Source organism: Danaus plexippus, chromosome 5, assembly GCF_018135715.1.
Source record: "Danaus plexippus chromosome 5, MEX_DaPlex, whole genome shotgun sequence".
In the NCBI taxonomy this organism is placed as follows: Eukaryota; Metazoa; Arthropoda; class Insecta; order Lepidoptera; family Nymphalidae; genus Danaus; species Danaus plexippus.
The window spans coordinates 7718517-7743037 of record NC_083539.1 but is presented as its reverse complement, the minus strand read 5'-3'; the positions used below and the strand labels follow the sequence as shown (position 1 = coordinate 7743037).

Below are 24521 nucleotides of genomic sequence, written 5' to 3'. Positions count from 1 at the left end.
ATTTCTGACAGGGCTTCAAGGAAGGCTTTAGATGTATTAATCCATCCAGATGTATTCAATGAAAAATAGCTTGAACTAATAAAGTGTTGAGAGAAATTTTCTTAACAACCCGAAAACATTTACATTTCGCGTATATTCGTTTCTTCTAATAATGTCATTTTGCAGTTATTGTATATATTATTCTTGTATCAACCACGTAAATAAAGTTCCGTCGTTTGTGGTAATTACAAAACCCACACACACTCATCTTTCCATATATTATGGGGATATTACATCGTCTGTGAGATTCGTTCCTCACTAATTAAGCCTTTATCGATTGAACGTCTAAATAATCAATAGGGATGTGTTAAGCATAACGTGTGTGTTTTTAACATTTTGAGGTTAAAATGTTTGTACTAATTATTTATGAAGATTAATGAACTTTGCGCTGCCTTTTCCCCTAAGGCTGCCGAGATAAAAGCTGAAGAGCAGACATTTCGTTTTAAGTTTATGTGTCCCAGGTATACGAAGTCAGCGTTAACAAAAAAAAAAAGTTTAAGTCATTTAATAAAATATATATGGAAATGTAATATGTTTATTGTGGATGTAAATTTTTCTTTCATTCTCACCGAACACAAAGAAGGTTTGTGTCATCAAAGTTATCGATATAAAACAAAGTTATCGATATCAAACAAATACAGTCCTAATTTTTCGTACAAAACTTCACACTGATCCAATTACAACCATCTGCGATACAACATTACACGAGAGATCTTGTTATAATTGAAATTAGTTATTAAAATAACAAGTGAAGGCGTTAATTAGGTTTGAGATATTTTGAATACGTTAAAGAGTATTGTGTTCATTTTAGTACATTTTCATAACTGTTTTACATATTTCGAAAGATATTTTTATATAATAGTGTTTAAATAAAGCAGTGTACAACGCTGTTATTATTAAAAATAATTTATTATATAGCACACGGTACACATTGCTGTGAGAAATAAGTTATTCCCATCAATTGTTTTATTTCTACGACTGTATACTTAAAAGTAATGTTAATTGCTTGAGTCTTATTTTAAGTTTATTTTTTCCAGCTCTTAGCTCCAGCTGTACGAGTTCGTGAGACTTTTAAACCTCCTTAATGAATTGTTCTCAAAACTAAACGACTATTTTATAAAGAACCTTAAAGTAAGTTTTTAATGTAGTGTTGAAAAGAATGCTCAAAGTAAGCTGTGCCGCTTGCTTTAAAAATTAATAGAGATTTTTTTTCTGCAAAATCTCTTTATATAAAATTATAAAAAAAAACTTGAGCCACAGATTTCTTTAAGATTGTTGGTTTAGATTCAATAATACCATTAAATTCCGTTAATTATTTTTTTTAATATATTATTTAATAAAGCTGAGAATTTGTTGACATATTAATCTCAAAAAAATTTAATATTACGAAAATATCTAACATATATAAAACGAAAACTCTTCATTTTATTACCAAACATTTATTATTTGAGGTTATTGTCACTTTGTCAGGGAAATAAATTGAATATTATGAATATTTATTAATTGTTTGGTCGCCGGAGGTTAACAGGCCTCGTACAAAAGTAACATAATATAATTGATAAAAATAAATTTTTAGGTAAAAATTTTCGACCACTTGAATGACTAGATTCGCTTGTTATAATTTTATACAATAAAGGATTAATTCATTAATCAAAATTTCAGAGAAAAAATAAAAAATCCACTGACACTAGCGAGGCTCGAACCTAGGTCCTTTGAAAAGTCATATTTCAGTCACTTTTGCCAATTCGCCACGGTGCTTTGTACCAGTAACCAGTACCAGAAAAATAATTGAAGCACAGCAGTACAGTAATATATTTTTGTTTTTGGACGATATGTGTGTCATTACAGTTGTTTATAACATTCTGTACAAAATTATTACGTTCAGTGGTTTGAAATCAACAAGTTGGACAGGATGGGTAAAGATCTGTCAATCATAACAAAAGATTATATTAGATCGTGAGGCGTAACAAGGTTGTAGGGAATAAATAAAAGCAGAAACCGTGTCCATTGAAAAACACATAACGTAATCTCTGTTCTTTCATGTTCTATTAATAAAATCATATTGAGTAATGTCTTTTACTAGCTGCTATATGCAACTTTGCTTGGACTTAATCAAACGAAACAAAAACCTATAGTAATATCTAGATTTAACTAGAATTAGTTTAGTACTTTTTGTTTTATAATTAAAAAATATCATATGGCCAAATTGTTCCCGTTGATTGTCTGTTAAAAGTTTTGAAAACCGGTCGTTTTGGAGTCCATCTTTAGGAAGGCGATTTGGAACTGATAAGTCCAACGTTGGGGTGGAATACGATCAATCTTCGGTTCAAGTCCTGAACTGCAGTAGACGTGGTCGGTTCCCGTTCGCCGCACGGCATTACTCGTTGTGCCGCTGTCGCAGACGAACGCTCTCCAAAAACCAGAAGGTAAGTCAGAGACCGTCGCTGATATGTGATGCTGGGCATCCAAAAATTTCTTGAAGCAAAATTTAATATCTCAAATTTAATAAAATTATATATTTTATGGTAACAAAGACACAATTTATGTAACGAATTCGATCGTCTGCTACATTTCGTTACAAGAATCTCTCGTTATAGTTGCAAACTAATAAATAACTTTCAGAAACTTTGACGTCTAACGCGTCCTGAAGTTTACAGAGTTCGTATTCCGAGCGGACATTTTCGTTAAACTTTTATTCGAATTGCGATTTAAGTTGAATTCGAGAACAGAGTTTTTAAAACTTTTATATATACCCTCATAGAATAATAAAATTATCTCTGTTTTTTTTTTATCACGCAACATATTTTTGTACTGTCTAAAAGTAATGCTTTTGGGAGTTGTCAATATTATGTAACGTCCTTGGACTAGATGTCCCTGCGTTATAATATATTTATACAATATTACCAGCCCGACTAATAAAGCAATTAACTTTCGTTATAACGAAAAATTATTTTATTATTTGTGTATCGAAATTGTAAATTCTTTTTTCAAAATTATATTTTGTGAAACAATTGTATTAGAAAAACATTTATATTGTACATTTTCTACATCATAATATTTTTTTTCTAGAACAAGAAAATTAATTTTCCGTTATTATATATAAACTGTTGTATAAATTTTATAAACTTTTAGACGGTGAATTATAATATACTGAATAGAATATCAAATATAATTGGGCATAATTATTTCTAATGTAGTATTTCTTTGTTATAATCATTACTTTGCTTTTGTATCACGAACCCGGACAACTCAGCCATTATAACATCCTTCCCTAACGACCAATTTCAGACCTTCAGGGCAGTTCCCTGCCTCCACACCACTCGCAGACCCTAAATATATAAATCATTTTGTTGTAATAAACGTAATTCTGTCAAAAAAGGGCCGCTTTTTTTTTATAATATAGAAAAAAAACTAAACAAATCTAGTGTAATGGTGATTACTTTCACAAAATGTAATCGTTTAATCCAGCGCTTTGTTATAAAAACTTCACGGTGCATTAAATAGGATGAGAAAATTAGAATTTCCAACTTCGTTCCAACGAATTAAAATTTGGTACACGAAATGTAAATTTAAAATCGAGTTTAGTTTAGTTTCAACAATACTGTATAACGTTTAAACAAAAACCAGTCATATTTTTAGAAACACCGCAAGGAAAGATGAAACAGAATGTCTTATACGAGAGTATATCGGTCTTGAAATATTTTTTTATATTGTCTTTCAAGAAAATAATCAAACGAGATCCGAAAGGACTCAAATTTCAATCCGATTAATAAACAAATTTAAATATATTTTGTTCCCAAAAATGTATTAGAATTTATCGCAACTTACGAACTTCTGCTGTCATAAATCGTTGGCTCCTAAGCCCTGTCATATCAAATGTTACGTAATTTGTTCTTAATATTCAAGTAACGAAGATATATGCACGTTCAGATTATTGTCTTTTTGCAAAAACAATGTTATATTTCATGCTCTATAATATTATACCAATCTTCATCATAATTTTGTTTAATAATTTATAAATTTGTAAAAAATTCAGACAAACTAAGGTCGATTCATTTAAAAGATCCATGAATTAGAAACTATATTAAGACGTATTCTAAAAATATGACTAGTTTAGTTAAAAACTCTATCAGAATTGGTTCACTCACACATTGGGATCGTTAAACTCTTTCGCCTATGTTTCTTTATGTCGAATAACAATGGCACATCGAGTCGCTCCAGAATCGGGTTTCTCGTTTTAATAGGACCCCTCTTCCATTCTGCCTAAAGTCTTTGCATAAGTAGGTTTCATGAAACGCTTGTCTTATAGCACTATATTTGGTAAGCTTTTCTTTGTGTAGTCACTTCAATTCAGCTTTTATTCTTCAACTGTGTTCTTTTTATAAATTTTGAAAAATGTTTGACGGTTGAAGGATTGTATCGTTTTTGTCCAAAAATATATCGAGTAGGACAATATAAGGACATTAGTTCGAAGCTGCGGCACCACTCGCAAGAATACCTTGTGAAACGTACATGTTAAAGATAATTGTCCTTTTTCATATCCTTAAAGATTTGTAGTATGTGACAACTCATTTTAAAAGAAAGGCAGTAAAGCCAAGCCAAATCTGACAAAGAGAAGGGAATTTAATTGAAAAGTATTTGTTAACTATTACTGATATAAATAATTTGACAGTCTAAGAAATAGTATTGTGTATTAAATAAATCACCTTTATTAAAAATATCTAGTAACATTAAATAAACATAAGAAGTATAATGTTGTATGCGGGAATATATTAAAACAAATTTATTAAATCACATTCAAGAGACACAGCAGGTAAAGAAGTATATGAGTGTGCCAGAATAGAATTATATTTGTCGTTCCTTCCTCGTACAACAATGTCTAAGGGAGTAATATATGTGAAATCCAATATATTTTGCTTGGCTCCGAAAATATACACAGTTTTATTCAAATGTGTGTGACTTGTGACAATTCGTTTAGTCGTTGTGTCTGTGAATGGGTACAATTATTATTAACGATCTCAAAACCTAGTAAATAATGTTCATTTTCTTTGCAGTTTTTCCTGAATACCGCTGAACTAACAAAAGGTAAGTTTAGTGATGTGTGTGACAGAGACACAAATTGTAATGCTTATATAAAAATCTATTCAATTTTTGATTCTGTTACCAACATCCATTTTATAATGAATATAAATTATTATTTTTTAACTCTTATATTTTAATACTTTAAAAATAACAATACCAATATATTGTAGATATAATTATTTTTAACAAAAAAAAAAAAAACAACTAATTTAATATATATTATTACCGTCAAATAGCCGTCGGAAAATTTCGAGTGAAATGCAAAAGTATAATATTGTCTTTTATGTCATATAATATTATTTGATTATTGAATTAAATAAAAAAAAAAAGGAAAATGAAACGTTCAAGGGATCCATTATAACAACTTTGCAATGATTGCATTTATTTGTATCAACTGATCGTCAACGAAGTTGAATCGGTGTTCAAATAAAAGCAATTAATGTTTTTTGATTGGCGATTTTACTATTAAATGTGATAGTCATTAAAACACACAGAATTATTCAAATACGTAATTGGCACTGATAGTAATAAAAAAATATTGTAATGTGTTATTCCATTTCGTAATAGAAAACTAAAATAAAAAGTTACCAATTATATAATATAAAAAAAAAAAATTGCTTAAAAGTTCCTAATTCTTGAAGTAAGAAAAAAATTTTACTCTAAACATTCCTTAGAGATTATTTCATTTACAAAAGTATTTTTTTTTTCTTGTTTAGATTAACACGAAGATTTCTACAATCTCACATCAAAATTTCAGCGATACAATTTTCTTATTTGAACTCTATTTAAAACCAAAAATTCTTATTTTGAATTATAATTAAATAACATATCATTCTTTTTATAGCATGTAATAAATGAATTCTAAGTTAAATCTTATATTTATCTAGAGCAAGTATAGTTACGAAAAAAACACATCAACAGAGATAAGGATGCCGCGAAGGTTTTGTGCTAATTAAGTTTAATTTCCTCTTAACTATAATCATTTCGGATGTCATTTGAATAGATATAGAAGTTGGTGGAAGTTTGGCGAAGGCTTTCCGCTGTCGTACTTACGAAGTTTCCTTGCGTTTCTTGTCCAAAGTTTAAATCTGTTTTGACATTGACATCTGTGGTAAGTTAGTTCTATCGCACCTTGTAATAGTTAATGTGTTTGTATTAATATAGTTATCACGACGGTCCATAAGTTATAGAAAAGAAATTGTATTTGAATCGTAAAGAAAAAAAAATCATTAAATTTTTCAGTAGTTTATTAAGTGAGACTGACACAGAGTTACTTTTAAGTTGAAACTACGTTTTCTGAATGACGTCGATGGTATAAAATATAATTTAAATTTTTTCACTGAAAAAGACTTTGGGTTGAGAGATAAGTTTTTAATAAACAAAAAAAAATAAAATAACTGTTGCTTCAGCGTTTTATTGAGAACTATTTAATGTTATGTAAAAATATATATTTGGAATCATTCGCTCCTTATTTTCTAATCAGGATTTATATGTAAAATATAGAAAGTAGCGTATCTAATATAGAGATTGATAACAAACCACTGTAAAGGGAACGGAAATACGGATGAGGATAATATTGAAACAAAATGGGTGAAGTTTGCAATTGCAGATATCGTGATGAAAGTTTACACATAGTTGCAAATGGCAATGCAGTTGCAAAACATATGCTATAAAGGAAAACGACGCAATCCGAACGTTTTCATAGAAATAAATGTGACTCCAGATCGAATATCAATACTGTACTGCAAAGTTTTCTCTGCTTTTCAAATCTTCGCCAACATTTTCTGTGTATAGAAAAACAGATGGCAAATGAATTGACTACAGACTCAATATTTAAGTGCTTTCTTGTTTTCCTTTAGTTGTATTTCAATATTTGGAAGCATTATATATATAGTTTGAAATATCTTACCGTCGCTGGAGTTCAAAAGTTGGCACGGTTATCGATATAAGATTAAACTTTCAATGTATCTAAAAGCAAATATAGGAAGAAACTCTCCACACAACATACAGGTTTCATGAACAGTATTATCACTGCAGCAAAAATTGCAATAGATTAGGTAAAGTTAATTTTTTTTTGAGAATGAATACATACTATATAATCAGTCTTATACTGATACATATAACCAGTCTTATATTTATGGTTTGATGGCCAAGATTAAGTGGATACAAGATTTTTTTCTTGGTTGGGATATTTATAGTTATAATAATAAATATTTATTAATAGATTTAAAATTCAGAAATTTTAATACAGCATAATATTTAAGAATTTTAATCATTTCAATTTATTATTAATCGCCAACCCGTCTTGAGTACTCGTGGTGATTATGCTCTAACCTTCTCCATGTGAGCAGAGGCCTTTGCTCAGCAGTGGGCTCCGATAGGCTGATGATGATGATGATGATTTATTATTAATTATTATGAAAGCTTGAAATAACAATAATTCTGTAATCAATAAAAAAATAATTATTACAGAACATACTAATGGTTTATAAATGTTATTCAGAGAAATGAAAGTTCAATCAGCACAGCAAAGTTAACGTACACAACGTTAAAATTACGTGATACCCTTTTATTCTTGTATTTTCAATACAATGTCAAACTTAACAGCACGGAATCCATTAAATTGAAATGGGACAAGGTCAACCCTTTCAGGCATTGTTCGGGGAGTGAAAAAACAAAAAAAGAAACCTTTTTATACCCCTCTAAAATAAGTGGATTGTGGATAATAAGTACGCGTTCAACATAACTCCCCTTCTCTGATTTGCACCTGCGCTGCGTTTGAACAGAACTTGATATTATTTATCTGTGATATTTTTACTAGCGTTCTTCTTTTTAAATTAAATAGAAAATTTATAGATCAGATAAAATAGGTTTGGTTTCAAAAAAAATATAATTTTTCAATATAATTGCACTTATGTATTATTTTAAACAACTATGAAAACTTGCTTTCAATAGTTTTCTGCATTTCCGACTGTCACATTGTTTTCCATTTTAGTTCAGCTGATGCTATTTGAGTAATTTCTTCATTTCGTTGAGAAAATACGAAATTTTAATGCAAATATTATACTTAGCTTCACAATTAGGGCACATCAAACATGGTATAGCTTACATCCCTCTCGTGAGACGCTCGCTTTTAACTCACAAAGATATGAAAACTGTTTGTATTCGTTAAAACACTTTATTTAACTACAGCTTATTTTAACTTAATATCAAACTTGGTTCATATTGTCAATACATTAGAATTTTATATAACCAAAGTACTCAGTATATCCCTGTGATGGTTATTCCAACAAAATTAATTATATTGAAAAGATAGATTAAGGAAGCATTAACTAAAATTTGACAACTCATTCTAACACTTATATATATGTATGTTTGTATATATATTATAGCATTTTATTGTGTTTATTAACAATCATAATTTGTATTTATTACTTTGATTAAATTAATTCTAAAAGATCTTTGAAATAGAAACCACTTAAATAACAAAAGGCGACAAATTGTATCCGTCTAAACCATTCAATTGAAATTAATAAGATTAGGTTAATTAAAGCCAAGTTTTAGCTTTTCAATTAGAAATAACTCCTTCATTAAGAGCTTAAACTGTATTAAGATGGAGCTTTTGAGGGTAGTCTTAACATTCTTTGCTTTTACATTTAGCAACTATTTATTATTATATATGGTTTACCATCAATTAGAAGTTTAAACAACATCAAGATTAATTAAATTGTCACTACAACCAGTGCCAATAATCGCGGTCTATTCAGTAATTACAGTCAACATTCCGCAAGGGAAAACAAGTTGGAATGGATTGTAGGTGAAACGAGAATATCTCATATGTATGTATGTATGTATGTATTTTAAATTAAACATTCGTTTTATAGTGGTTTACATAACCTTAGAGGTAAAATTTATTCTATAGTGTTAATATATCTTAATATAACATATACTTATAGCAGTAAAATATACATTTATTATAAATGACAAGATAGGAAATCGAACCAATTTGGAGGAAGCGGAACTAAGAGATATGGCTATTAGTTTTCGAATAAAGCACTGATCTCAATTTGTTGAGATAAGGATCTTTCGCTTATTACTCGCTTTGCGGCCAAAAGCGCTCTATCGAGATAAAGCTAAAAATGTTTTTTTATCTGAGATATCATATTATATTTATGAACGCCAGTTTTGAAATTACGTAATAATAATATTACGTAATAATCCCTACGTTTTCCATTCGTAATTGACGAAATTTTTAATACATCGTTTAGTTATTTAAATAAAAAAAGATCAGTATATAAGATGTAATGTTTTGAGATTAATATTATCGAGATTTTGAAAGATAAAGTTTTGTATTTGGGTTGTTGAATTTTAAGGAAATGTCAGGAATTGAATCAATTGTAGGGATAGCAGCTAAGCTATTATAATTGATGAAGTTTAGAAAAGCGATCAGTCTGAAATGACCTTATAATTCTATTGATGATTTTAGGATTCTGAAGTCTTAACCGCCGGCGTTATTTAGAACAGCTAGAGATTAAATTTAAATTTTGCAAATTCAGAATTCTATACTTTTAAATTCGATCTTAGATAGACTTACTTATTGTCCTGAAAATATTGACCTTGACATTGACTAAACGCTTGTAGAACTGTGACATTTATGTTTTATTTTTCCTTCTGTTGTAATTGAACTAGTACTATACAAAAAATCCAATCAATTCAAGTCTAACCTAAAGGCCAAGTGAGTAAGAGGGATGAGTTTGTACAGGAAGTGATGTGACTAATATTACCTTGTGATGAAAAGGAAAATGGATACTATACAAGAAGAGAATAATAAATGAAATTAATGAAGTGAATGAAATTAATGTGAAAGAAAAAGACTGAATGTGTCGTCAGTTCCGAATGATGTTAGCAAAAAGTGAATGATAAATTTTTCCGCACGAATTCAATGAAATTAAAATTAATATGAGATAAATATTGACTAAGTGATAGTACTAAATTGATTTTAAATACTAAAACGAAAGACAATCACGGGCTTAATATCTATATTATATACTTTTTTTTACATCCTAGGAATCATTTGTGATCACAATTAAACTAACGTTTTAGCTCCAATCAATACAAAGAGAAAACGATTTACTTAATTAAATCCCAAGTAGATTTACATAGACGACTCTTATTTAGTCTCTATTAATTATTGAAATATCATAATGATATAATATAGGGATTTTTTATTATACATGTTATATATTTATCAGATTTTTATTAAAAATTATATACAAAATATTATTATTAGATACTTAAAAATAATCAGTCTTCCATTAGACTTTATATTCAGGAACTTTGCTGAAACTTTTAACAGGTAAAGTTTCGATATACAAGCTAGGTAAAAAGATCACGTGTGCCGCGCCTTCTGCTTAAAGCTCAGGAACTTTGTAACAATATTGTATAGGTATTTTTACTTACATGGTTTACTAATTAACTACTGTTATGCCGTACAAAATTATATTTTATAAAATCAAAAGCGTTTTTCAAATTTTATTTGTTTTATTGAAATTAAAGTTAACAATTTTTGCTGCCACAAAAAATTTTTTGTGTGATAAAATTACTTTAATAATTAATTATTTAGCATACATATTACATAAAAATGATGTTCAATTAAAAACGAGTTAAATAAAAACTTTCGAACTTCACAAATTTTTACATAATCAATTAACGGATTACCTAAGAATTACGTCCTAACAACATTATCATTTAAACTTTGTATAATAAAGTTAAACTATCGAGTCCGCTTAACCTGTTGACCCATAAACCTTAGCGTCAGGTGTGCGTAACAGCAAGTTTTAGTTTATTGGTAACAATTCAGTGGAATCACCGACAATATTTTTCTGTTTTTGCCGAGGATTTGGGGTTATTGAAACAATTTTGTGATATAAAAATTCTTGGTTCTAACTTAGATAACATGTTCTGTCAGAGAGTCCGCTTGTGGTGATCGTCTCTATTGTTCAATTAGGTAGAATATTTAAAACTGAATAAATATATTTATATTTTAGTTAACAGAACTACTTACTGAAATTTTATCACAAACTTATTATTAGTTTCGGAAGAGATAGAACATAGAGACAGTAAGTTTTGTTTTAATAACTATAAAGATACTATAAATAGTTCTTATATTAAATTCTATGTGAATTCCTTTATATTAATATGAAAAATACTCTGCGGAATGACTTTGTGAATTTGAATATATTGAATGGGTGAGTCGAAAAAATTGGATCAGAACGTTATAAATTATATTTTCGATCCTTAGTAACACACGGTCGTGTCTGCGGACGATATTCAGGAAATATGTCTTGGAAATGGCACAAAAAGTAAGCACAAATATGGAAATTATTATTGGAATAACGGCTCAAAGTAAGGTATTTTATGTGTTTAAATTATGTGAGGAATAGTTTTGGCAACATCCATACTTTAGTAGTGTGATTATAGTATAGTACGTATACTTAATATAAAATGAGTTCTTTTCTTTATATTTATTCTTTATATGAAAAATTTCAATTATAGCTTCAAGAAATACTGAAAGTATTTAATTTCTACGGTCGATTAACGCCCTATCTGAGGAATCAATTAACCTTTTTCAGGATTTTCCGATCCGTTCGTCACGTTCAGTCTTAGAAAAATACTTCTAGGGTTGTCGAATTCAATTTACGAATTCAGCAAAGTGTTGTCAGGCATAAAAATATCTTATATATGAATAAAGTTTTGTTTGCATTTTAACTAAGTGCCAAATATTCAAAATATTATTTTTACTTATTACTTTTGACTTCACATATTTTCTTTTTTATCTATTTTAACTGTAATTAATAAAAGCGTTTCTAAAAGTTTTTTTCATTTAAATTTATTTTACTCCTTTTTTATATCAGTGAGTAAAAAGGTTCAATTAAATGCCATGAGATGGACCTTCTGTTTTTTACCCAAAAAATATATTACCTTTTCCAATAAGTAAGTACCATTTGTGATGATGTTAAAATTATAATGAAACACTTACTTTACTTTTCTTCTTTATACTTCCGTTAGTCCATTAATCAACACAATTTCACTACGGTCTACTTTTTAAGAGATAATTGTATTTTATTCTAGGTGGTATTCAAAGCATTTACTGATACAACAGTTTTACGAAACTTTAGAACCAGACAATTAGTTCTACGAGGACTAAACTACAAACCTCAAAGGGGCAGCATGTTAGCCCCTATTTACATTTCAAATGTCCACAGTAATTATCACAAAGGCAGGGACATGTAAATGTATCGTATATCTGCATATTTAATCGCAGTGAAACTATTCCAAGCTAAGTATTTATGGTTTTTATTTGACTTATACAAATGAGTGGACGTTCCACCATTGGGGTAGTGGTCAGAATCGCTGTATCAATCTGTTATATTGCAAATAGGTAACCGCCTTTTTTCAAAATTGTATATATATACGAATGTACCTTACGAAGACTTCCTTCTAAGTAATTTGGACGCATGATCGAAAATTGTTATGTGGAGGATAAAAAGGAAGTCCGTGAAGCATTCATGTTGCAAACGAAACGAAATAATATATATGCTCAGAATATTGCACAAATTTTAGGAAACCACAGAAACTTACATCCCTTCCGACGTTTAGAGATTTAGATTATTTGCAAACAATTAGATCGTCAATGTATTACTAAATGTCTTATTTTACGGATTAATATCGATGGAAGTCAAAAGTTTATGAGAAAATGTGTAATATCCCAAAACTATTTCATAAATTAATGACCACCCAGGTCCATTGATTGTCCGATGTAAGGTGGTCAAAAAAATTCTATGTCAATTTTTTATTAAAAGAAGAATTCTCTGCTTGTGTTATTTCATAGTCTACATAATGACGCAACATAAAGATGAGAAAAGTTTAAAATATAATAATTCATAATTTTCCTAAATAAATATTTCTTATACTAATCCTCTCTCGATGAATAGGAAGCTGACGAATGATTTAGTAATTAATAACACATTAGGATTATACGATAATGCGATATTAAACATTTTCACTATTTTCACTATAAATAAAGGTAATTGATAATTTTATACACCTTATTATATATAAGTATACGCAGTCTTTATAAGAAGATACGAATAGGTCATTCTAGTCTGGCAATAAAAATGTTTTGTTATATCTATTTATTAGATATTGTAGTATTATCTAGATAGATGTAGTTAAAAATATCGTAACCTACCATTTATACTCAGTGCCTTCATTTTAGTAGGGCTGTAAAGAGCGGTCATACGACTCGTAAAACTTTCGAGACCCTCATCAAGCATCTAGGGAATTGTCATCTCGTTTCTTTCACTTATAGTTTTACTCTTTTTTATATATTTTACCTTCTACTTTATTCCTTTTACCTTTAGAGATTTAATCAGAGTGTTTCAATCGATTGTAATACAGTCGACAGAATATTTGGAGAAAAATTTATAAATATATAAGAAAACTCTTATATATTTATCTAAATATTGATTGAACGATTTGTTGTACATGAATAGTAATTTGCATGTTTTACAGATAATTCTTTCTTTAGTTTTTCGCAATATTATTTTATAAGGTTGTATTATCTCAAGAATAAAATGGGGACACTATAACAAAGATGAGGCTGTCGATCTTTTTGTTCGTCTGTCTGTCTTTCACCAGTCTGTATCTGATAAACCGTGATAGACAGTTGTAATTTTCACAAATCATGTTTCTCTGCTTCTGCTAGTGTAATAACAAAAAAGTGATAATAACAATAACGAGAATAAAATAAATATTAGAAGCGGTTTCAATAAAGCAAACACATTGTTTTCTCGTTAAATGACACGGAACCATTTCTTCTGAGTTATTATTCATGATGCAACATGTAATTTATCAAAATACAGTTTCGTCGTTATCTTGATTGTAACAACTGCTTTCGGGAATGTAAAAAAGAACATTTATCACAAAGTAAAATGTTTATAATAAAAGTACGATACAACACACTAAGGCATAATAATAATAGTAAGTCTGACACGCAATATTCATAATGATTACCGTAAAATACGCATTATGAAACAATTTTTAAAGGTACTCCTGAATAACTAAGTACATGGCATGATTCCAGTTTAACTAGTGTATAAGTTATTGCTAAATTTAGTGGTGCTGTAGAGAGTTTTATTATAGGGATATACATTTTTATATTTATTTTCTTTCAGGTAAAATATGAATTTTTTTCTTCATACATATGTTTCTTATCCAAGCTTTGATATTAATAATCCTTGTGTCGTTTGATATGACTTTTCATGAATAACACTCGTAACTTTTTTACCTTGATCCCAGCTTAACTCTCGAAACCTCATAAATATTTAAAAATAAAAGATAGAAGGATATTTATTATATGAAATAATATCAAATTATAAATAGCCCTTTTCTCTGATATGGTAGGGTAATTATTTTCAATCAATGTGTCAAACATGTTTTTTTAAACCCAATTAGTTTGTGACATTTGATACTTATCTATTATAATCTACTGCTACTGAACAACCTTGTATTAAGGAAAAAAACATCTTTTATTTACACCGTCCAACCCAAAACTTGACAAAATAGTAATGTCTGCTGGAATGAGAGTGTAACATGCTACGCGAAATCGTATAGATCACGAATAGATACGAAAGGGAAAAACGTTTAAGAAAATATCTCCGGGGAAATTAAAACAAAACAAATGATATGCTTATAAAAAAGGGGTAACATCTATTGGACATAGAATAAACTCACTTCTGATGTATGATTTTTCACTAGAAATATTTTTTTCTTTCATAACAGTAATTAATTTTATTTATAAACAACGTAACAACGAGATAGGCTTTTAAATTTGAAAATCGAAAATTTGAAATGACATTTTTAATTAAATTTTTTGTCAATGTACTTAATATGAATATTATTTTATCTCTATATTAAAAATCAACATTTATTGTTTGAAAGTTATTTACTATTATCACTTATGTATCATTATATATATATATAAAGGTGGAAATTGTTCTAGCAATTGTTTTTCACCCTACCGAACTAATTTATTGTAATATAAACTGTACGTTTTCCCATAAATATACACAAATAAATATTATTAATCAAAGTCCCACGCCGTGTCTGTCTGTTTGTCTATTCGCGATAAATGGAAAAACTACTGCACCGATTATCAAACAATTATCACCACTCGATAGCGTGATTCTCGCAGAAGGTTTGAATATATAATTTGTTAAGTTTCTGTATGAACTTGTGTGTAAATTAACGATATTTGTCGAAGATGTCGGAAAAACATGAGCCGTCTGAGAGCTTTAAACGAAAACGCTGCCTAAAATCTTTGAGATATAACCCAATAATATATGGTGGAATTGTGTATCTTATATGGGTCTACAAAAAAGTCAATCGTAGCAAATGTCTATACCTTAAGGATAACATATTATATTCATTTACAACTTTTAAAAATTGGCATTCCTAAACTATTTATTAGAAAGCTGTTTACATAAATATGTTATTAAGTCTAATCAAAACAAATTACTTCGTTTTCAAGCCTTCACCAGTATCTGTAAATTACTTTTTAAATCATTTAAATCGGGCTTACAATTTGAAAGTTATCGTTATATAAGTTTAATAATTCTCAAAATAAATTAGGCTATTTTATATTTTTTGTAAAGAGCCAGTGCAAATCCGGGGCTGGTACCTAGGAGATATATATATCGTTTCTTCATACAATTAATTTACAGGACAAATCCGCAGACAGTTTTCCCATAAATTGAAACGACCCAAACGTTGATAAAAGGCAACTGGTTTGAATTATCATTATGGGACAAAGCTGTAAATAGCTACATAGATATTTAATAATTCATGTGAGCTTTATTGTACCTCATTTGCTATGGACCTCGGCTCATCATATACCACGATTAAGGCCATAATTATCATTAATTTGAATAAAATGGCGATTATTTTCGGTATGTTTAATAATGAGAGAGCTTACAGGGTATGTAGAGCAACGTAAATTAATTTATGAGCGAATTATTTTTTATTTTTATTTATTTATTACAATGTAATGAAATTTTTTTTTGTACACCCTTAATAAAATAAATTTAATTTAGTAAAATAATTATGTGTATATATGTATATATATTTAAAATTTTATCATAAAGATAAATACAAAAAAAAATATCACGTTTTGTATTGAATTAGAAGTGTTAATGTTCTACTTCATAACTGGTTCTAATTAAATTTTATTTATGCCCATTCCTTTATACATATGGAATACTAAAATATAAAAAATCTTTTAAATAAACAGAGGTGTGGTAAAATACGCTTTCGATTTTCTTTCTTAGGATAAATCACAGATGTTTTGAGACAGTTTAAGTTATATGTGTTCGTCGCGTTAAAATGTTAATATATTTCTAAAGTCATACAAATTCAAATAATATATTTACAGTATATGTGAAGTAAGCGTGCGTAAAGATTTATGATAAAGCAATTCTGCTTGTGAAGTTTGTAAGTTCAGATAAGGTTTGATAAGTTGGCAATGATTTTGCGCATTGCTAGATATTTGAAGTACAAATTTAGTGTTCCGTATATAGATAAGACATTATACTTAAACTCAATGTGACCTCTGCTTAAAGGAGACTATTAAAAAGAATTAATCTTCAACCATTCTCACGAGACGAGTTATCTTACTCATAATGGAGGTAATGATGTTAATATAGGTACGTATTTTATTTAATTTTAATGGGGATTCGCGTAATTCATCTCACTTAATAAAGTCGTCAATTTTTAAAGAAAATAAATTGTATTTCATAATCGGATAGTTAGTTTTTGCTGGATAAAAAATGTTATATGGGAGTCATACCAAAGGCTCATATGTTCAAGTAGTTATTTGACAAATAGTAGAAGTAAATATTCCATTAAAACAACTTGCCGCCGAGTTAAATCAATGATTAAATAGATTTTAATTGGAAAATCTCCAAACGTTTTAGACTTTCAATTTATAATTTAAACTTTCCAAACGACACTCGAAAAACCCAAAGGTAAATTGAAAAAGAAATTACGAAATCAGTGCTTTAATTTACCGTATTAGGAATCCAACAAATTGTTTTTAAAACTGCCGTTATAACGATCGCTTTCAAAATAAAATGTTGTTTCGAGCGTTAAAATATATTAAAAAAATATATACTTACTTCTCATTTAATCTTTTGCACTTCACACAACAATACAAAGCTTTGTAATCGTCTGACAACGTGTCTTTCGTTTTTCATATTTTAGCTCTTGTACATAAAACGGGTGTGTGATTTCAACTTTGTCATGAAAAAATCTGAAAGAGATATAAATTTTCGCAATTTTAAATATCATTTTAATATTTACTAATACTGTTACCCATAAGCATTATAACAATCGAATATGTTATGTATAAAAAATTGGAGAATTCGATTTAAAGTTAATTAGTTCTCTTTTCATTTTAAAATAAACTGAACCGATGAAAAGTAATTCGTTGTAAAATATTTAATATTCCCTTGAAACCGAATTGAAGGTACACTCAAAAAAGATCATTAAAATTTACATGAAACGCTTCGGAACGAACTAATTGAATACTTCGGTGGGGAAAATTAGTCATTGCTTTTTACAAACGGCTGTCCAAACTTAGAGCGGGTTTAATGAAATAAATTTATTAAAAAAAATATTAGAGATGTATTTATGAAAAAAATAATAATTAAGAAACAGAAAACTTAAACAGATCCCAAAATTTTATTAATATAAATAATTAAAAAGGTCTAGTTACATAAGAAAAATGAAGAATAATTATCAACATTTTAATTAATGATTACCGGTAACAAAATCAAAAATAAGTTCTGTGAGCACTACTTCAACTAGCTCATTCCAAATAATTCACTTTATCTGTTAATTAACTACCAAGCTAGCAAAGTAATTTACGTTTTTTAGAATTTGCCGAAGCCTTAATTGTGTTCGGTTTCCAGGCAATATTTTTAGTATTACTAAAATTCGTTTGACTTTGCCTTACAAATATACAAAACAAATAGATACATAGGAGTATTATATTTATATATAAATCTTGAAATTCTCTTTTTATGTTGCAACAAGTTGTAAATAATACTTGCCCTGATGTTTCTCTCTGATTTAATTAAAGTTAGTTCATAAAAGGGACAACTGCTCAGACAACAACAACTGTCTTCGAGTACGCTAAGAGAATAGAAATCTCCTGTAATTCACTTATATTTTTGACTTTATTACCATCTCATTTTTTATTTATAAACAACATTATTTTGGACGGAGAAAGAAAATGTCTTTTATATTTCTTTAAAGTTTTCATGTTGACTTTAAGAACATCATATATTTGGTATATTTTACTCGCAGCCTGATAATTTATTTGTCAATTTGTTTTTGTTGATAAACTACTTTATATATTATATTTTTATTTAAGGAAGCCTCATTTAAATAAATTTTCTTCAATGAGCAGTTAAATCAGTAGAGATATTTTTCTACACTTTATTTTCCCCCTCCTTCGAGGATAGACTTGAAATTACTTAATAAACATTAAATGAATTATTTAATCAATGTTATGTTAGCTGAGTTTTTTTTTATTGTGTATACTGTGAGCTGCCACATACTTTCATTAGAACCTTACTACACCTCCTATTTCAACTCCCTTAATATAACTATGTACGTCGTGCTTTCAAAACAAAGAATAAAAAGTGGCGAACGATCACAAAATTGTTATTGTTATACAAAGGGTAATTTTAGCAACATTCCTAATAATCAAAATTATAAAAATACGAACATACGAACATTTATTTTATGTTCAGTTAAATACGAAAATTTGAGTGACCTGAACCAGATGCAGGAATAAAAAAATATTTTATAATATCACTCTTAGCTGTATCTACCAGTCTATGTACGTTTAAAGAATATGTTTAGACTTCCATGTATTATCATATATTTTTTCTTTATTTTTCTTCCTGAATACCTTGATATTTAGAAATTAAAACTTTGTATCGATAGTAACCCATCGGTTGAGTTCGTTTCAATTATCCTCATCATATATTTTGGGTTAAGTAATGTAAACAAGACGTCCTTCAATTCGGCTATCACTTCGAGTATTTTATCAATTCGCGTTTGTTTTTATTTTGATGTTGATTTAATAAAATTTACACATTTAAAATAATTTATTAAATCTTAAATGTTTTATGTTGGTATTATTAATTTTACAACATAATTATGTAAAGATAATATATAAATATTTTCTTTCTAACGACACTTTTCAATAGCAGCTTGATTCTTTTAAGTTACAAACAATATATAAAAGTATTATTCTACGTTTATAGTGTTCGTGTGAGAAAATATGCGTGAATCCGTGAAAGGCTTATCGATGATGAAATCTTTCATATTTAGTTAACTTTACCTTTAAATCTAATTCGCATGTAACATGCGAAGCTGGTTATCGTATACATCACGCACAGATTAAGAAACATCGTATTTTATAATGATTTTTTAACATCGGAATAATTTACATTTGATTATAGAAATGACGTTCCTTTTAATAGAATCGTATTTGTTTATTCAAATCAAATTTAAGTAGATTAAATAAATTTTTAAATGGAAACATAATATTTACAGTCATTAATGTTTCTGTTTTTCAGGGTTGCTAAGATACACATATATAATATCGGCAGTCTTATAAATTAGAATTAATTGTTTAAGCTATTGAAATATTTATTCACAAAATATTTCGTCACTTCCACTCAACCGTGCGATTTTAAACATATGAACTCAACTAAAATGTTAAATTAAACAGCTCCACTAATAAAGGGAACTCGTGCAAAAAACAGTTGCATACAAAAAAGCTATCTCAACATTACCTATTGCACAATGAAAACTTTTAAAATTCAGTTTATCAGAAAACCTTTAAAGCTCTTCTAAAAAAAAACTTTTTTTTTAATTCCTAACGGAAAAATTAGAGACAAACTTGTTTCTATTTAATGTTATGTTATATTATAAGCACATATAATCGTGACTTGCTTTTGAACCAACTTTCCCCAAATCCGGTGTGGCTGTGATAAATTACTGTTTGGGTCATCATTACTTATTTTAAGCCGGGTGTTGGTGAAAGAAATATTCAGCATTAATGGTATTGCACAAAAAATGCCGGAAGAAAATTCCATGATATATAGCCGTAAGGTCAATCAGTAAAAAAAGGATCATTTTGTTTAAAACCAATATATCAGTAACTAAAACATTTCTAACCACGATTTTTTATAATAGGTATAAAATTTCTAGTCATTAATTCAGTTCTTAATTTGTGGCCTTGATCCGTCAAGTGTTTAATTATTAATTTGCACCATATATTAATTTTCGTTCAGAAATAAATGCAACTTAATCCACGAACATCTTTATCTGTTATATGTCATAAATGACACTAACATTGCCGTGATAGATGAAGTTGATTTCATTGTATTATCATAATATTTTGAATTCTTAAAAACAAATTGCGTCGTAAAATAAAATTTTGCTGTTTGCGTAAGCGAATATTTATTTATTTTACTAAGAAATAATAATGATATAAACTACATACTCACTACGTTTCGGTCACTCTATAGCAACGAGGATCATTTAGTCTGCCTGTGATAGCGTCAGGCGTATTTAGTTTTCAATATAATAAAATACACGCAGTAATACGAAAAATATTAGTTGCATTTAAAATAGTACTCGCGAAAGTCTTATTTCTTATATATAATGAGATTAATAACAAAGCTTTCATCTTTGCTTTATGTCAGAAAGAAATTTAGCCTCGAAGTTTAATACTTCGGTAAACAAAAGAATGTTTCTGTTCGTATTTAATTAAATTACTTGCAAAATAATGAAATAGATCTCAAGGAAAATTAATTAAAAGTTAAGCCAGACAAATATTAGCGCTCTTATTTCGCTATAATTATTTTTGCCGAGGGCTTGAGATATGTTGATAAAAGTTATATTAAGAAGATATTCAAAAATAAATAAACGTTTTTATTGGACACAAATAATTATATTCAACTTGATATATTTTAAGTTGGATTAAATATCGATAGAAATTAAGAGTTTTGTGTTATTTTAATTTATTTTTAATAATAAAAATAAACCAGATTTAAATTAATAGTTTTTTTTGTGGTCTTAACCTAAATGCTAGAAACTGACAGAAAAACTGTGTATTACTAATTTCAGGTTCATTGTAGAATAAAAACGATATAGAAAAAAAAAATTAAAGTTAAAAAAATATATATTTTTTTATAAGTAATCTTATGTTAAATAAGGTGACATTAAAATATATTTCCATATATTAGTATTGTTATTTTTTTTAGCAAAATAATCAATTTTCACCATTCAAATATAAAAAATCCATACCATGAAAAAGAATATTATATTAAGTTGTTACAAACGTTTTATAAAAAAAGGGGAAAAAAAATTGCTGAGAAGTTGCTTTGTTGAAATATGTAAGACGCGAAATTGAAGTAATTGCGACACTTTCTATTGTTGCAGACTTGAAAATGTCCATCTCTGAATTCAGGAGGAAGAAGCTTCTTTACGTCTTCAATGTTTTCTTCGGTACGGTATTTTTTTTACACTTTTAAGTTTCTGTTCACCGCAGCGCTGGTTCTGATGAGGTTTTTTTTTCAGATGTCAATCAGAGCGGTACCATTGAAAGGAAGGATTTCGAGTTGGCCATTGAGGTTGGAAATTTTGCTAATTCAGCTCCTAAATAATTATGGATTTTTTTAATGACCGGAAACATATTATATCTTCCGAAAATAATATCTATTTGGTGGCCAAGTTCGGTTATTTTTCAGTGTTAAAAATGTCATCAACGAAAATAATTTTGAATGCTGAGCTAATACGTCAGTAGAAAATGAGATGGGTGTAAATTTGTTACTTTTTACTTTCTATAATATGAAGAACGTTTAAAATGTTGTACGATATTCTCCAAAATTAATAAAATAATGTTTGTGTAGAAAATCTGCAGTCTCCGCGGCTGGAAACCTGGAGACCCAAAGAACACTGAAACTCACGAGATTATGATCAAGATCTGGGAAGGGCTCAGGAAGAGAGCTGATTCTAACAAGGATGGCCAGGTATAAATAATATTTACAATGTATATTTGTCACGACCATAGTTATTTATTAGAATATTTATATTTTATATACACATATTGTTATTGAAAGAGATGGATATTAAAGGCCCTAATGGTTGTTTTTTTTTATTATTTTCGTGTTCTACTAAAGAAGTTATCCTCTTAATAAACAACAGTTAATGTACCTTTTAACCGCTACACGAGATGAAATGGTCCCATAAAGCATGATTAACCTGGGATAAGGACAGCAGCAAATCCTTTTACAAAACGCCATCTACTGTATTATACGGATTAAGCTACTCTTGATCCTAGATTATGCGTCAGACTAATCCCATAATGTAATTTATTGAGAATATATTTGAAAAATATATGGCTATTTGATGAATAAAAAAAAAGTTTTTTTAAATGATTGGTTAGCATTACAGCAATATTAAGTTAATTCTCAATTTAAAATTTCTTTGATACATACATACGTCTTATATACTTAAATTTTACACACTTAAATTTTACACATAATATTTTCTAATTAATATAAATTTTTAGGAGCTTTTTTAATATGAATGTAGAAGTGAGTTGTATTAAACCGTGAGCGAGAAACCAAATTCGATTATTTTTAGCAATTTACATTGGGTAAACATTGAGCAAACTTTATTTGCCTTATTAACATCAATGAAAACCCAAAAATACGGAAAGCCTTCAATGCGCAACGCTAAATCAAATGTGACTTCTGTTTGTATAATCCCTGGTAATCCTTCGGATATTATTTGACTTCCAACTTTTCTTGTACTGCCACCATTGAATCAGCCTTTTTATTAAAGCTGTGGTATTAATGTACATTCTGCTGAGAAGGGTTGGATATTAGCATTTTTATGGAATAGCCCTTTTTATTGTTTATTGCTTGTCGTTGCCCCAACTCGTTACAATAAAAACATTCAAGCAATATCAATATTTAACGTCCATGACACAGTACGAAAGATTAATGAATTCTGTACCGTTTCATACAAAATTTCAACTGGATTCAGAATATTGTCACAAATATCAATAGTACGCATATAAATTCTACGCTGTCATGATTCAATTGGAGTGCTTGTTTCACAGTATCGTGTTTATAAATTCATTATTCAACAATACAACAAATGCATAAGTGATTTATTTGTCTCTTATTTCCTTTAGGTGTCAGTAGAGGAATGGGTTTCTATGTGGAACGATTATGCTCAGAACCCGTCCGCAGCATTGCAATGGCAGCAATTATATGCTCAGTTCATGTTTCAACTGGAGGACGCCAGTGCTGATGGTACTATAGATTGTGATGAATTCACCACCGTTTGCTCTTCTTATGGTATTAACCCCCAGGAGTGTAAGGTGGCTTTTGGCAAGATGGCCAAGGTGTGTAAAGATATTTTCCTTATCATATTTAATAAAAATAATAAATTTATGTCACAATATTCGCAATCAAATATTTAAATCCAATTCCCCTTACAGGGCAAGGCGAGTGTCTCTTGGGAGGAGTTCCAGGATTTGTGGAAGGAATATTTCTCTACGGAAGATCCTAACGCGTCAGGAAATTTTATATTCGGCAGAACTAGTTTCTAAATTTGATGTTGACATTTAGGCCCGCAACTTCGATCTAGACAAAACCGTCTATACATTCCCTTTAGTCATGACGGACAGTTTTGGCTTCGGGGTCTATCACACGCGTGTGAAATTCAATCACATTGTTTTTATAAAACTTGTGATTGACAAAATATATGTCAATGTCATTTTGTGTACGTGTTCAGAGAATATAAACATAATTTTCTCGGTAATATAATAATTGTTTGTCTTCTAGTTTCAGCTCAAATTAGATTCCTTCGTAGATTACGTGCTGTACAACGAATATTTCACTATTGACTTCATTCATATCTGTAGTTATATTTAGACATTAAATTCTTTAAACTATATAGATGCTATTGCTTCTCTTATTAAAGAAGATTTTATCTCATTAGATATATGTCTTAAATCAAAAATCTTAGCCAAATCCGCCATTTATAATACAGACGAGACCAACTACAACTGCCTTTGGTCAATTTAAAGTGGATTTCTAGTGAAACAGGAGTAATAATATTAATTGTATTGATGTTTATATAACTATGAAATTGTATATGTATTTGATCCCTCAAAGTAATAGTTTCTCTTTAAAATGTTCTCTCTTATGTATATATTATAATGAATAAATTATGTCATATCCAAA

General features: G+C 28.6%; 1 protein-coding gene across 1 annotated transcript; it reads left to right on the top strand.

Annotated features, from left to right (window-relative positions):
• Positions 1–2379: 2379 nt before the first annotated feature.
• Positions 2380–24521, top strand: LOC116769121 (calexcitin-2). The gene is made up of 7 exons (XM_032660138.2): positions 2380–2465; positions 5094–5124; positions 21703–21768; positions 21841–21893; positions 22173–22292; positions 23465–23677; positions 23774–24521. Exons 3-7 carry the CDS (start codon positions 21711–21713, stop codon positions 23882–23884), a joined length of 555 nt encoding a protein of 184 aa, XP_032516029.1. The 5' UTR covers positions 2380–2465; positions 5094–5124; positions 21703–21710; the 3' UTR covers positions 23885–24521.